We start from the raw sequence: 16219 nt of genomic DNA on the forward strand, positions 1-16219 counted from the left end.
AATCAAGAGTGAAGCCTCATGGATTATATAAAGCTTTACCTATTCCTAGTCACCCTTGGACTGATGTTTCTATGGATTTTGTTTTAGGTTTACCTAGAACTAGAAGGGGAAAAGATTCAATTTTTGTTGTTGTAGACCGAATTTCTAAAATGGCGCATTTTATCCCTTGTCATAAAACTGATGATGCCGTTCATATTGCTGAATTGTTTTTTAGGGAAGTTGTTCGTCTTCATGGTCTCCCTAAGACAATTGTTAGTGATAGGGATGTTAAGTTCCTTAGTCATTTCTGGCGAGTTTTGTGGGGTAAGTTGGGAACAACTTTGTTATTTTCTACTACTTGTCACCCTCAAACAGATGGTCAAACAGAGGTTGTGAATCGGACTTTAGGTACTTTGTTGCGTGCTATAATTAAAAAGAATTTGAAGACTTGGGAAGATTGCATTCCTTTTGTTGAATTTGCTTATAATAGAACTGTGCATTCTTCTACTTCTTATTCACCATTTGAAGTTGTTTATGGTTTTAACCCATTAACTCCATTGGATTTACTTCCTTTACCTGTTAACAAGATTACCAGTTTAGATGGGAAGAAGAAAGCTGAAAAAGTGAAGAAAATCCATGAAGAAGCACGCCAACATATCCTTAAACGAAATGAGCAAGCTGCTGCGCATGCCAATAAAGGAAGAAAGGAAGTCATTTTCCAACCAGGAGACTTGGTTTGGGTACATTTTCGCAAAGAGAGATTCCCTAGCCAACGAAAATCAAAGCTCAATCCACGTGGGAATGGTCCTTATGAAGTACTGGAAAAGATCAATGACAATGCTTACAAGATTGATCTTAAAGGTGAGTTTGATATTAGTTCTACCTTTAATATTTCTGATCTTTCTCCCTTTTATGCAGATCTTGATTCGAGGACGAATCCTTTTCAAGAAGGAGGGAATGATATGATCCAGCTCAAGGACTTTGACAAGGACAAAGAAGATGCTCAAGATGATGTGGAGATTCCAATTGGGCCAATCACAAGAGCTCGGGCCAAGAAACTTCAAGAAGCTGTCCAAACTTTATTAACTCAAGCCCAAGGAGAAGGTTCTAGTCCACATGAAGATTTGGACTTGAAGATGGTTAATATGTGGCAAGTCCATTTCGACAATATCCAGCCCAATTAATTATTTAAATATGGAAAAGAAGTGTCTAATCCTTTCAAATTCGGACTCCTCTTTATGGTGCATTTATCATAGGCTTTTGGAAGGCTGAAGGACATTTTTGAGGCTTGCAAATGAAGGATGAACCTAGTCAAAATGGTTGGGAGTTTTGCTGCAACTTCCCAAGGTTAATTAATTGCTGCCAAGACTTTAAGTAGTATTCCTTTCATCTTCACCAACTTTCATTTAATGTTTTTTCTAGATGGTTCAATGCACCCAAGGCTTGTTTTGCCTATAAATACTTGGTGTTTTCACTTGTAATCAAACAATTCCGAAATATAATCTTTTTGTGAGAATTTTCTCGCTATTGTTCTTGTGTAGAACTTACGGTAGTTTCAAGTACAACCACTTGAACCTCCAACCCTTGATAATATTGGTTTCTGACTCTCTATAGTCACGGGGTCAATATTCCTAATCCTTTGATAATATAGGTTTCTTGCTCTTTATAGCAACGGGGTCTATATTCCTTTTCTTTTAACCTTTTTGGATGATCTGGGAATTGATTTTCCAAACTTTTGTTGTTGGGTCTCACGGCAGGTTCATTGAGGTTTGCATCATTTGGTATCAGAGCCAAGGTTTCCAATCAGGTTACCTATCCCTTATTTGCTTTTATATTCTCTCATTTATATTTTTTTCATCCTTTTGCATCGTTTGATATCATTTCATCCATAACCATTTCATTTCTATTCTCTACCATTTTTTTCGTGCTTCATCTTTGTTGATATTGCTGTTGGTTCTAATATTGAAAGGAAAACATAAAAAGAGGAGACTGAAGTTGTAAAAAAAAAAAAAAAGAAGAAAAAAAAAAGACAAAAAAAAAGGGAGATCAAAAGGAGTTAGAAGGTTAAATGTTTTGAAAGAAAAAAGATGAAGGAGAAGTTTGCCTTTTATTATCATCTATTTCTCATATTTCATCTCTACATATCCATCATTCAACTTTTCATGTCCATTTGCTTTCTTTTCATATTCTTTGCTTTTCTTTTCATATCCATTTCTTTCCATCATTTATGTTCCTAAACTCTTCACACTTGTTGCTTCCATATTGACTCCCCTCAAAAATCTGTATTGTTAAGTGTGTTGGTTTTTCATTTGCTTTGCTTTGAAATTTACTTTAGTTTTCTCAAGAACTTTTAAGAGAAAATTGAGTGGTAAAAGGCAAGAGTGTGTGAGATCATCAGAGGGAAAAAGCCAAATCATTGTGTGCAAAGACGAGTGATTGAGTGAAATATATTTGAGTGAAACACGTGAGGGAGTGGTGAGGTTCTTTCCATTTTTACAACATGTCTCAAGGCGGAAGTGAGGAAGCACCAATAGACACCAAATTGAACATTCAAGCTCTGCAACAATAATTCCAGCGGATGAATGCCAAACTTGAAGAAATCTGAGAACGATTAGATCATAATGACCAACAAGTGAATCAAATACAGCAAGGCACTATGCCACGAGGGAGAAGGCAAAACAGACGTCCCTCCATTCCTCCAGCTGATCATGTTGATACTTATGAAGGTAAAAATGAAGAATTTGATGATGAAACCCCCCTAGCTTCCATACGAAGACAAAGAGATCATAGACCAAGACGACATCGCCAGCACATGCATCAAAATAGAGATATTGTCGATCGCAACACAGGTTCGATTAAACTTTCTCTCCCACCTTTTCAAGGTAAAAATGATCCTGATGCTTACATTGAATGGGAAAGAAAAGTGGAACTTGTTTTCGATTGTCATAACTATTCGGAGGAAAAGAAAGTTAAGCTTGCAGCTGTTTCTTTTACTGACTATGCAATTGTTTGGTGGGACCAATTGGTTCTAAGTCGAAAAAGAAACCGAGAGATTCCAATTGATAATTGGGATGACATGAAAGCTACCATGAGGAGAAGGTTTGTTCCTTCACACTATTATAGAGACTTACATTTGAAGTTGCAAAGTCTTAAACAGGGAACAAAATCTATTGAAGAATACCATAAGGAGATGAAAATAACCATGATTCGTGCCAATGTTGAAGAAGATAGAGAAGCAACAATGGCTAGATTCATTTGTGGTCTCAACCGTGAGATTGCGAATGTTGTGGAACTACAACATTATGTGGAAATTGAAGATGTGGTCCACATGGCTATGAAAGTTGAGAGGCAACTTAAAAAAGGAGGAAGATCATCATCCAAGCATGAAGCTGCTGGTTCATCTAATTGGAAGTCCAAATGGAGTCCTACTCCAAAACAAGAAGAAAAGCCTACTTCTAGGCCTAAAGAAGAAAAAACTATGACCAAACAATCTGAAAAAGGTACTTCTTCCAACCAAACTCAAAAAAATCGTGATATTAAATGCTTCCGATGTCAAGGCTTTGGTCATATTTCTTCTCAATGCCCAAACAAGAGAACCATGATCTTGCTAGATAATGGGGATATTGTTTCTGAAGAAGAAAATGATAAAGAGTCTATGCCACAACTTGAAGATGCTAGTGATATAGAACAGGCTGTTGTTGGTCAAGCCTTAGTTGTTCTTAGAGCCCTCCATGTTCAAGCTCAAACAGACAATGATGAGCAACAACATGAGAATATCTTTTACACTCGCTGCCATGTCAAAGAAAGAGTTTGTGGTTTGATAATTGATGGCGGAAGTTGTGTGAATGTGGCAAGCAAGCTGATGGTGGACAAGCTAGGGTTGAAGACTCAAAAGCACCCTCATCCATATCGACTTCAATGGCTTAATGATAGTGGAGAATTAAAAGTCACAAAACAGGTACTTCTATCTTTTTCCATTGGAAGATATTCTGATGAAGTCCTCTGTGATGTGGTTCCAATGCAAGCAAGTCACATATTGCTTGGCAATTTGATAGGCGTACCCTCCATGATGGTTACAAAAATAAGTACAGCTTTACCAAGAATGGCAGAAACATCACTTTGGCTCCTTTACCCCCTCATCAACTTCTTGAAGAGCAAAATCAAATCAAGAAATCTATAGCAACCAGTGCTAAACAAAGTAAGGATGAAAATGAGAGTTCAAAAGAAATTGTGAGTAAAGAATCTGATAAGAAAAGTGAGAAAAAGAAATAGGAAAAAAAAGTGAATTTCTATACAAAAGAAAGAGAGATTAAGAGAGCTATGGTTTCACAGAAGCCAATGATGTTGATCTTGTATAAGGAAGCTTATCTCTCAACAACTAACCTTGATGATTCTTTGCCTAGTACTGCCATATCTCTTTTACAGGAATTTTAAGATGTTTTTCCAGAAGAGATGCCACCAGGATTGCCACCAATTAGAGGCATTGAACATCAAATTGACCTAGTTCCGGGTGCCCAAATTCCAAATAGACCAGCTTATAGATGCAGCCCCGAAGAAGCAAAAGAATTGCAAAGACAAGTTGAAGAGTTGATGAACAAAGGTCATGTTAGAGAGAGCATGAGCCCATGTGCTGTTCCAGTTTTGCTAGTTCCCAAGAAAGATGGAACTTGGAGGATGTGCATTGACTGCCGTACTATCAACAAAATAACGGTAAAGTATCGTTATCCTATTCCCCGTCTTGATGACATGCTTGATGAACTCCATGGTTCCACTATCTTTTCTAAAATTGATTTGAAATCTGGATATCATCAAATTCGAATGAAAGAGGGAGATGAGTGGAAAACTGCTTTTAAAACAAAACATGGACTTTATGAGTGGTTAGTTATGCCCTTTGGATTAACTAATGCACCCAGCACTTTTATGCGCTTAATGAATCATGTCTTGCGTAAGTTTATTGGAAAATTTGTGGTTGTTTACTTTGATGACATATTGATTTACAGCAAGAACTTGCATGAATACTTAGGGCATTTAAAGAATGTTTTATTTGAGCTAAGAAAAGAGCAATTGTATGCTAACCTTAAGAAGTGTACATTTTGTTTGGACAAAGTTGTGTTTCTTGGCTTTGTTGTAAGTACTAGAGGTGTAGACGTTGATGAAGAGAAGGTAAAGGCGATCAAAGACTGGCCTACACCAACTACCATCACCGAAGTTAGGAGCTTCCATGGCTTGGCGGGATTCTACCGAAGGTTTGTTCCAAACTTTAGCACTATAGCTGCTCCATTGACAGAAATCATCAAGAAAAGTGTTGAATTCAAATGGGGTGAAGCACAAGAGAAAGCATTCAACACCTTGAAAGAAAAGCTAAGTTCTGCCCCTTTATTACTTTTACCAGATTTCTCTAAAACTTTTGAAATCGAATGTGATGCTTCTGGTATTGGTATAGGTGCTGTCCTAATACAAGATAAGAGACCCTTGGCTTACTTTAGTGAGAAGTTGAGCGGAGCTGCCTTGAACTACTCCACCTATGACAAAGAACTCTATGCATTGGTGAGAGCAATAGAGACGTGGCAACACTACCTATGGTCAAAGGAGTTTGTTATTCACACCGATCATAAATCTTTGAAGCATTTGAAGAGCCAAGGTAAGCTTAATCGAAGGCATGCTCGTTGGGTTGAGTTTATTGAGATGTTCCCATATGTTGTCCAATACAAGCAAGGTAAAAATAATATTGTTGCTGATGCGTTATCAAGAAGGTATATTCTTCTATCTACTCTTTCAGCAAAGTTTTTGGGGTTTGAACATATCAAGGAGTTGTACCCACAAGATTCTGAGTTTTCAACAGTTTTTGAAGCTTGTGAAACAAAACCTTTTGAAAAATTTTACAAGCAAGATGGGTACTTATTTCGGGAAAATAAGCTTTGCGTTCCGAAGTGTTCTTTACGTGAGCTTCTTGTCAGGGAGTCTCATGAGGGACGATTAATGGGACATTTTGGTTTTTTAAAACTCTGGAAATTTTGAAAGAACAATTCTTTTGGCCTCACATGAAAAGAGATGTTGACAGAATTTGCAACAGATGTGTCGCTTGCAAAAAGGCCAAATCAAGAGTGAAGCCTCATGGATTATATAAAGCTTTACCTATTCCTAGTCACCCTTGGACTGATGTTTCTATGGATTTTGTTTTAGGTTTACCTAGAACTAGAAGGGGAAAAGATTCAATTTTTGTTGTTGTAGACCGAATTTCTAAAATGGCGCATTTTATCCCTTGTCATAAAACTGATGATGCCGTTCATATTGCTGAATTGTTTTTTAGGGAAGTTGTTCGTCTTCATGGTCTCCCTAAGACAATTGTTAGTGATAGGGATGTTAAGTTCCTTAGTCATTTCTGGCGAGTTTTGTGGGGTAAGTTGGGAACAACTTTGTTATTTTCTACTACTTGTCACCCTCAAACAGATGGTCAAACAGAGGTTGTGAATCGGACTTTAGGTACTTTGTTGCGTGCTATAATTAAAAAGAATTTGAAGACTTGGGAAGATTGCATTCCTTTTGTTGAATTTGCTTATAATAGAACTGTGCATTCTTCTACTTCTTATTCACCATTTGAAGTTGTTTATGGTTTTAACCCATTAACTCCATTGGATTTACTTCCTTTACCTGTTAACAAGATTACCAGTTTAGATGGGAAGAAGAAAGCTGAAAAGGTGAAGAAAATCCATGAAGAAGCACGCCAACATATCCTTAAACGAAATGAGCAAGCTGCTGCGCATGCCAATAAAGGGAGAAAGGAAGTCATTTTCCAACCAGGAGACTTGGTTTGGGTACATTTTCGCAAAGAGAGATTCCCTAGCCAACGAAAATCAAAGCTCAATCCACGTGGGAATGGTCCTTATGAAGTACTGGAAAAGATCAATGACAATGCTTACAAGATTGATCTTAAAGGTGAGTTTGATATTAGTTCTACCTTTAATATTTCTGATCTTTCTCCCTTTTATGCAGATCTTGATTCGAGGACGAATCCTTTTCAAGAAGGAGGGAATGATATGATCCAGCTCAAGGACTTTGACAAGGACAAAGAAGATGCTCAAGATGATGTGGAGATTCCAATTGGGCCAATCACAAGAGCTCGGGCCAAGAAACTTCAAGAAGCTGTCCAAACTTTATTAACTCAAGCCCAAGGAGAAGGTTCTAGTCCACATGAAGATTTGGACTTGAAGATGGTTAATATGTGGCAAGTCCATTTCGACAATATCCAGCCTAATTAATTATTTAAATATGGAAAAGAAGTGTCTAATCCTTTCAAATTCGGACTCCTCTTTATGGTGCATTTATCATAGGCTTTTGGAAGGCTGAAGGACATTTTTGAGGCTTGCAAATGAAGGATGAACCTAGTCAAAATGGTTGGGAGTTTTGCTGCAACTTCCCAAGGTTAATTAATTGCTGCCAAGACTTTAAGTAGTATTCCTTTCATCTTCACCAACTTTCATTTAATGTTTTTTCTAGATGGTTCAATGCACCCAAGGCTTGTTTTGCCTATAAATACTTGGTGTTTTCACTTGTAATCAAACAATTCCGAAATATAATCTTTTTGTGAGAATTTTCTCGCTATTGTTCTTGTGTAGAACTTACGGTAGTTTCAAGTACAACCACTTGAACCTCCAACCCTTGATAATATTGGTTTCTGACTCTCTATAGTCACGGGGTCAATATTCCTAATCCTTTGATAATATAGGTTTCTTGCTCTTTATAGCAACGGGGTCTATATTCCTTTTCTTTTAACCTTTTTGGACGATCTGGAAATTGATTTTCCAAACTTTTGTTGTTGGGTCTCACGGCAGGTTCGTTGAGGTTTGCATCAGAGGACGTGCTCCATGCACCAAATCAATCCGATGATTGATTTCTCTTTTTGGCGGTAATTGCTTGGGTAACCTGGGGGGATGAAGAATCCTTCCAGATGGCACCTTTCCCACTTTGAACGAACTTCTATCAAGTTCCCAAAATGCCCCTCAACATGAGAACGCGTGGAAACAGCGTTACAGCCACGTTTTCTAACCACACATCTTTTAGTTATGAAAACATGATAAAACGTGTCCCTTGCCTTTTGGAGACTTATGCCACGTACCTCCATCAGTGGCACATATTTCCATGCATCCCAATTTTCTGATTCAGTCCATGCTTCGAGATAAGCCCACAACACTGAATCAGACTCGTTGCAACAGCTTTCCTCCTAATGATGAACCAGCATGTATTCTTGCCAATACACACCTTGGAGCACGTGCCCTCAGCCCCATGCTCTTGCGTATTCCTCCTAGATCTTGCACACGTTTCCCTAGGTCATCCTAGGGCCCAGATTTGGTCTCCAAGATGCCCAAATCTTCAGAAGGCACGGTCAGACCTCAAACCCGTCCAGCGACCCGATCTGGTTTATACCTTGATCCGCGTCCGGTCGAGCCCTGATTTGAGGAGCCGTGACATCATGACCATTTGATCTTCATCAGCCATTGGATGAAGACATAATGGGATCGTGATGAAGCACCTTGGATTAGAGCCTTTGGATCATCATCAAGCCATTGGATGATGACATAACTCCTTTCTTGATGGCGCCTTCAATCATAGCCCTTGATTTTTATGTCCACCATAGGATGGGGACATAATAGGCTGGTGGCGTGATGGGGCTTCGTAGGAGGACGTGATGATATGAAAATAATGAGACAGTATGGCGTGAAAAGATGATAAGTGGATAAGGATGAAATCATAACTACCATTTTATCTCCTTATCGCACCTCTTCATGTGATACGCCCCTTGATTTGATATGCCTCCTCATTAGGAGGCACTCCCCTTGAATCACACGCCTCCTCATGGGTGAATGGATGGAATTCATCCTTGGTAATGCATCCGTATGCCATCTATAAAAGGGAGTGCGCTCCCTGTGTTTTTCATTCATTTGGCGTTCCAAAAACCAACTCTCTCTTATCCCTTCTTTCTTACAAGTCTTCTTTCTTTCTAACATCTCTCTTTTAGGTTGTCCTAAGCCAAGACAAAGAGGTCTTCTTTAGGACAAATAGCTTAGAAGGAGATTTAGAAAAACAGAGAAAATAAGAAAGGAAGGAAAGCAAGCCATTAGAGTTCTTTGGAAGAATTCTGCATCAAGGATCAAGTTCTTTGGAGCTAGAGTCTTGACCCAGTTTCTGTGTGGATCAATGTTGGAGGGTGAACACTTGGGCACTTAGTGAAAATTCTGCATATTGGATATAGCGTTGGAGGTATTCCTCTATTACTATATTTATATTTATTTGTTTGATTGTTACCATTAAGGTGATCTTGGCTCATAAAGGTTTGATATAACGGAAATTTATTAAGAAATCTTTGAAATCCCTAGCTTCCGCTGCCCCACTAATAGGCATTAGAACCCAATAGTGGTATCAGAGCCATTGGTTCAATCAAATGAACATGCATGACGTAGGATTTATAATTTGCTATGAAATAGCATTGTTATATGTTGTAGCATGTTTATAGAAACGTTGAGATAGCAATATTATATGATTGTTATATGCTATGAGATAGCAATGTTATATTGTTCAAATGTTTTAAAGCATGTTCACACTCCTTGCTATGTTACATTAGAAATGCTATGCATGTATATGTTACATTTATAGAATGTGCAGGAGACCAGAAAGCCCTCATAAAAATTATATTAAGTCATAGTAGTGTAAGATACTTTGAGCTAACCTAGTTGGTGTCTAGGAAAGCACTAAAGGTGGTTACTTAATTAGGACCTTACTCTCTGAGTAAGGGGAGCCTCCCACCTGCTTACCTGGCCAATTGTTTGATTGTCTATTATGGATAAGCCTTATGCTAATAAACACTACATTATGCCTTCCTTCATGCCTCGACACTATTTGTCAAGATCCATGCTAGTTTGTTGTGCTAACACAAGGCTTGTTTTGGGGACTGATTTCATATTATCTTGGTGCATTAAGATGCTTGTGGCATATTTTAATTTGTTGCTTTGTTGTGCTAACACAAGGGCAACATTATTCGAATATCACTATATGGAAATGAAGGGTTTGACTTAATTACAACATTATTGTTTGTTGTGCTAACACAAGACAATAGGTGTGTTAGAGGACAAGGAAATGTTGGGAATTGCATGAGATGCAATTGGAAAGAGTTGCCTACCTATGAACTCATAAAGGTTTATTGTGTAAACACAAGGCCTTTATAAGGAATTAAGATCTCAACCCTACTAAGAAAAATTAGATTTTCTCATTTATCATAGGGGAGGGCTATAATATTCGATAAAAAATAGTAGAAGATGATTTAATAAAATTCTTATTTAATTGTAAACATGTCGTCATGATTGGTCTGTTTATGTTAGTCTCAAAAACATCAAGAAACGAGAAACAAGTGAGAGTGAGAGATTAATGGTTTGGAATGGAGATAACGGAAAGCTCTCAGGATTGCTATATGCATCGGAAACCCAATGGCTTTCATTGCCTTCAATGCCGCGAGTGCTCTTTTAGGAATTGGGGCCATTTTTAAATCAGCACTATCAGAACCTCAAACAAGAAGCCCAAATTTGGCAATGCCGCAACTTAATCCACCAACAGGAAACATATTCAAGAAGGAGATCAGAAATCATAGCTTCTACAAGATTGACACATGTAGATTCAAGAAAAGTAAAGATTCTTCGATCGAACCATAGAGATATGGGATAAAGGGATACAGATTCAAGAAAAGAAGCAGGGGCCCTAGCGGGAGACCTGAAGCATGTAATAACTTAGCGAGGAAAAGGGAATCGAGATCTGGGACGTCTGCAATTTACCTCGAGCGATTCGAACGAGGAACAAAAAAGAGCCCGCGATTCTTGAAGCGATTTCGCTCGAGAAACCCTAGGGCGAGCTCGAAACGCTCTCCCTAACCTCGATCCCAAGGAAATCTTGGCCACATTTGCATCCTATTCAGAGATCGATCGAGGGTAGGGTTTGGGAGAAGAGGGCTCCAAGTCCCCCTCAACCGCTCGGTCGTGTTCTCTCTCTGCACCCTATGAGAGTGTCGCAAACGAGTTGCGTGTCGCCCTTCTATTCTATTGGCTCGCGGGTTTGGTTTAAGCAGTTGCTTTGCGACTCCAGATTTCGGAACATTCTCGAGGTTTATTAGTTATTTTCTCTACCTTTAATTGTTCCTCAGGAGCATCAGAACCGCTCATGCAACCGCGCTGACCTCCGGATGCTGGCAATCTAGCATAAAAGATTCCCATGCGGGGACTATTTTGCTTCGAATGTTGCCTCCGAAAAGCCCCAACAACAAGCATTAGAAAAAAAAAATTTTCATTAGCTTCCAGAGATAGAATTGTCCTCAAGAGTTGGAGTTTTTTTTTTTTTTTGATAAAGATAAGTGTGTATATATTTAAATTGAAGAAATGACGTACAAATGCACAGGGACATACCCCAAAAATCAAAGGTTAGGAGGGCATACCCTTCTAGCCACAACAACTAACTGTAAAGCTTGTAAGAACAAAATGACAAGAGTGTCAAAAGATATCATCAAAGAATCCCCACGAATTGTGAAGCCATCTATTAGCAGGAGATGGAATCACACCCCGTGTGAGATTAATCCGAGTCATAATACAAAAGGTAATCTCTCTCAGAAGAACACACTCATGTGTAGGGCCATCGCCATGCAAACGAGCATTACGTTCCCTCCAAATATGGTAGACCGCAGCTGCCACCATAAGCTTTGCAGTTCGACCCAAGAGTGAACGACCATCCATATGAGAAAGCCAAGAGATCGTATCCATCCATCTATGCGAGGCCCACGGAATATTACACTTGGCACAAAGAATGGACCAGATGCGCTGAGAGAATGGGCACTCAAAAAATAAATGATCCACATCCTCATGCCCACCCCCACACAAAACACATTGGGCGACCTGAATAATGCCAAAGCATATAACCTTAGCTTGAGTATACAAGGCATCCCGGATGGCTAACCAAAGAATAAAGGACATGCTTGGAATAGCTTGGCTATGCCAAACAAGCTTCCACTAGTCCACTCTACTATGATGCGGGCGCAATGACTCCCAAACACCACGAACAGAGAAGGAATCCTTCGGAGCATCAATCCACTGCAAGACATCCAACCTTCTGCTATCTGGTCGGAATGAAGTAGGAGTACTACTAATGAGCTTAAACCATGCAGGGGAGCGAGAGATAGGCCAGTGCCACCCCTAGCCGTCAATAATAGCCTCCACCTTGGCATTCTACCCAAGGCCAGAATCATAGATAAACCTTTCCCCAAACACCTCAATAAGAGGATGAAGGGGATGCCAATGGTCAAACCAAAGTGAAATACTACTCCCATTGCCCACTCGATATCTCATCTTCCATCGGACAAGGCTGCGAAGACTAAGAATCTTTCGCCAACTCCAAGAGCAATCCCTGGGGCATTTGATCTCCCAAATACTTCTGCCTCACAAAAGATTAGAGCAAACCCAAGAAGACTAAAGAGAGTTACCGTCATCATTGCAGAGAGCCCATAAGTGTTTGGTCATGGCTGCCCTATTCCAAGTCACCATGTTCTTAATGCCCAAACCCCCTTCCTCCTTAGGCAAACAAATATTGTCCCATGCTACCTTCACACCTCTAGTGCTAAGCTCACAACGCTTCCAAAGGAAAGAGCGCAAAGTGGATTCCACCTTCTTAATAATTGATTTGGGCAAGATGAATAAGGAGGACCAATAAACTTGGATGGAAAACAAAATAGATTTGATGAGTTGTAATCTACTTGCAAAGAAGAGAGCACGGCAAGTCCAACTCTTGGTTTTGGCAATAATCCGGTCCACCAACACCTTACAATTAGTAGCCTTTAACTTAGTCGTTATAAGTGGCACACCAAGATACCTAATCGGAAGCACTCAAGAGTTGGAGTTTGCAGAACCTATCACCTCTGTTTTTCGACTTCCTCAACAAGAAAGAAGTCGCTCACGAACTCAAGGGCATATTTATAGGTGGTGATTAGACAGCGGACGGCCTTATCCGTGCTCCTCTTATTTGAATCTCTGCGGATCCACCGCATAAGAAGAAGTCAGGAAGGATGGAAGCTGACGCTCAGGGTGGTGGTGCCTTTAGATGCGAGCTACCTTTTGGATGGCATCATTTCATAACTAATTTTTTGCATCAATTTTTTTTAAAAAAAAATTGCATAGTTTAAGAAATAATTTCTTTTTATCAAGTAAAACATGATTAAGAAATTACTATTACTATTTTTTTATTATTGTCCATTATTGTTATCATAGTCATGATAAGAACAATTTAAATAAATGATAAAGAATGAAGTATCTTATTGTTATCAATATTAAGCATCAATTATATAAGTATCTAATTAGCCTCTCTTCCATCGTCTTTTTGGTCTCATGCTTTTCAAACCACTGTTTACCTCATCAACCGACTACCTACTCCGCTTCTCGCAAACAAATGCCCATTTGAAGTCCTCTTTGGTCGACCTCCCAATCCGGCAAAACTCGGGATCTTTGGCTGTCAATGTTACCCTTGGCTCAAACCCTACACATCCAGTAAACTTGATCCCAAGTCTCGTCCCTGTTTGTTTTTGGCTACTCTACATCTCGAAGTGCTTACAAATGCATGGATTTGGACTCTGCAAAAATATATATTTCCCGGCATGTTATCTTCGATGAGGCTCTTTATCCGTTTGCCACTACTCGCTCCTCTTTCTCGGTCTCTCCATGGGATGCTTTAGCAGATTTTCGGGTGTCGCCGGTTTCAACAGTGGCTGCAACTTCACCTGACATCTCAACTCTTGTGGGATCGCCGTTCACCACTATTCCTGCAGGTACTTCTCTCACACAAACCGAGTTGCTATCTTCTCCAGCTGCACCTGCCACCTCCCGGACCATTCTCGGTTCCCGCTCCGCCTTCTCCACCTCATTCTTCTCAACGTATACATCCGATGATCATCCGTTCTCGCAATCATATCTTTAAACCCAAGAAGCTTTATCTTGTCACCAAGCATCCTCTTCCTCCACCCATTGAGCCCACCTGTGTTACACAAGCGCTCAAAGATTCCCACTGGTGACAGGCCATGTCCGATGAGTTCACTGCTCTCGTTCGCCATGGAACTTGGGATCTAGTACCTCGTCCGGCTTCCAGCAACCTTGTTGGGTGAAAATGGGTGTTTCGGATCAAACGACACCCTGATGGTTTACTCGCTCGGTATAAGGCCCAGCTCGTTGCCAAGGGCTTTCATCAACGTCCGGAGATTGACTACACCGAAACCTTTAGCCCTGTTATGAAGCCAGTTACCATCCGGACAGTACTTGCTATTGCAGTTTCGAAGGGTTGCCAACTACGGCAACTCGATGTTAACAATGCTTTTCTTCCTCCCTCTCTCTCTTATTTCTCTTCTTCCTTCGTGATCATCCTTGATTCTTCTTGTTGATTACGATTGTTTCTTCTTTTCTCTCTTCTATAGTTGGATTAGCCTCTTTTTGATCCGATTACTTTGGGGTTTTTTTTTCTGTGGGATTGTTTGGTTCTGGTGGGCTCTTCTTTTCACCTCATTGATGGATTCTCCTTCGAATGATAGTGGTTGGTGGTGGAGTTATTGGTTGATTAGGCCCTGGTTGCGGTGCTTTGAATCTTGATCCGAGTGGGTCTAAGTGTGGTGGTGCTGCTTCTTCAAAGGTTGTTCTTGGTGACAAGAAGGGAGTGGTGGATGCTAGTTCTGCACGAATAGCCTTGGGGTTGCCAAATACCAAGGTTGGAGATGTTAATGGTGGCATTCAAGTTGCTGGGTTGGATCATATGGTGCATCCACTTGGAGGTGAGAATGCAGGTCGGTTTGGAGCGATTGGTGATGGTGGTGTGCCTCCTCAAGGGGCAATACAGCCTCCCACAGCGGCACTACTCTTCCCTCAACAACTGCTGCGAAATTCAAATGGAGATTTTTCTATTGACAAAGGAGCTATTTTCGGAAGTAAATTACTACCTATGAATGATGCTGATTATGAAGGAAACTTTCCTTCCTTGCAAGCTAGTAATTGTGGGAAGAATTTCAAAAATCTGCTGGCTTTAGAAGATTCAAATCTCTCCAAATTAAGTCAGCCACCCTCTCCTTCCATTGTCTCTCAAGCCCAACTAGGTAACTTTCCTATATTGCAAGCTACTACTTGTGGGAATCATTTGAATGATCAGTTGCTTTTGGGAGATTCATTTATCTCCAAAAAAAGTCAGCTAGCCTCTCCTTCAAGTTTGAATCAAGCTCAAGGCCTTGGAGTGGGCTATGATCTTGTGGGGGCCGTGCATACCAATGAGCCTAGTGTGATTGTGGCTGAAAATCCTAAGGTTCAGCCTAGCTTTATTAATGTATGGTGTGGGCCTCAATTGGTAGAACATTCCAAGACCTCTCATTCGTTGCATTATGAACCACCATTGAGAGAAGAAGGTCGGGTTAAGGTGCTACCACCTCCTAGCATTGTTGAAGAGGGATGTGAGGTATGGAAGGCTACTCTCATTGGCTACTTTGTTGGAAATAAGCTCCCATTTCCAATTGTGAATTCGATTGCTCATAAGATATGGGGTAGTTCGGGATTGAAAGAGGTTGATGCAAATCTCAATGAACCTGCCGTGAGACCCAACAACAATAGTTTGGAAAATCAATTTGCAGATCGTCCAAAAAGGTTAAAAGGAAAGGAATATAGACCCCGTTGCTATAAAGAGCAAGAAACCTATATTATCAAAGGATTAGGAATATTGACCCTGTGACTATAGAGAGTCAGAAACCAATATTATCAAGGGTTGGAGGTTCAAGTGGTTGTACTTGAAACTACCGTAAGTTCTACACAAGAACAATAAAGAGAAAATTCTCACAAAAAGATTATATTTCAGAATTGCTTGATTACAAGTGAAAACACCAAGTATTTATAGGCAAAACAAGCCTTGGGTGCATTGAACCAACTAGAAAAACATTAAATGAAAGTTGGTGAAGATGAAAGGAATACTACTTAAAGTCTTGGCAGCAATTAATTAACCTTGGGAAGTTGCAGCAAAACTCCCAACCATTTTGACTAGGTTCATCCTTCATTTGCAAGCCTCAAAAATGTCCTTCAGCCTTCCAAAAGCCTATGATAAATGCACCATAAAGAGGAGTCCGAATTTGAAAGGATTAGACTCTTCTTTTTCATGTTTAAATAATTAATTGGGCTGGATATTGTCGAAATGGACTTGC

The 16219-nt window shown here is 39.9% G+C and overlaps 1 protein-coding gene across 1 annotated transcript; it reads left to right on the top strand.

The window, feature by feature from the left end:
• Nucleotides 1-2350: 2350 nt before the first annotated feature.
• On the top strand, nucleotides 2351-15756 carry LOC149751101 (uncharacterized). Its single transcript, XM_089927928.1, has 5 exons — nucleotides 2351-3937; nucleotides 4432-5971; nucleotides 6163-6378; nucleotides 6430-6915; nucleotides 14609-15756. Exons 1-5 carry the CDS (start codon nucleotides 2636-2638, stop codon nucleotides 15754-15756), a joined length of 4692 nt encoding a protein of 1563 aa, XP_089784054.1. The 5' UTR covers nucleotides 2351-2635.
• The last annotated feature ends 463 nt before the right edge of the window (nucleotides 15757-16219 follow it).

The sequence above is a fragment of the Phoenix dactylifera genome, chromosome 16, assembly GCF_051530095.1.
Source record: "Phoenix dactylifera cultivar Ajwa chromosome 16, Ajwa_hap1_PhDact_Kaust_v1.1, whole genome shotgun sequence".
NCBI classification, from domain to species: Eukaryota; Viridiplantae; Streptophyta; class Magnoliopsida; order Arecales; family Arecaceae; genus Phoenix; species Phoenix dactylifera.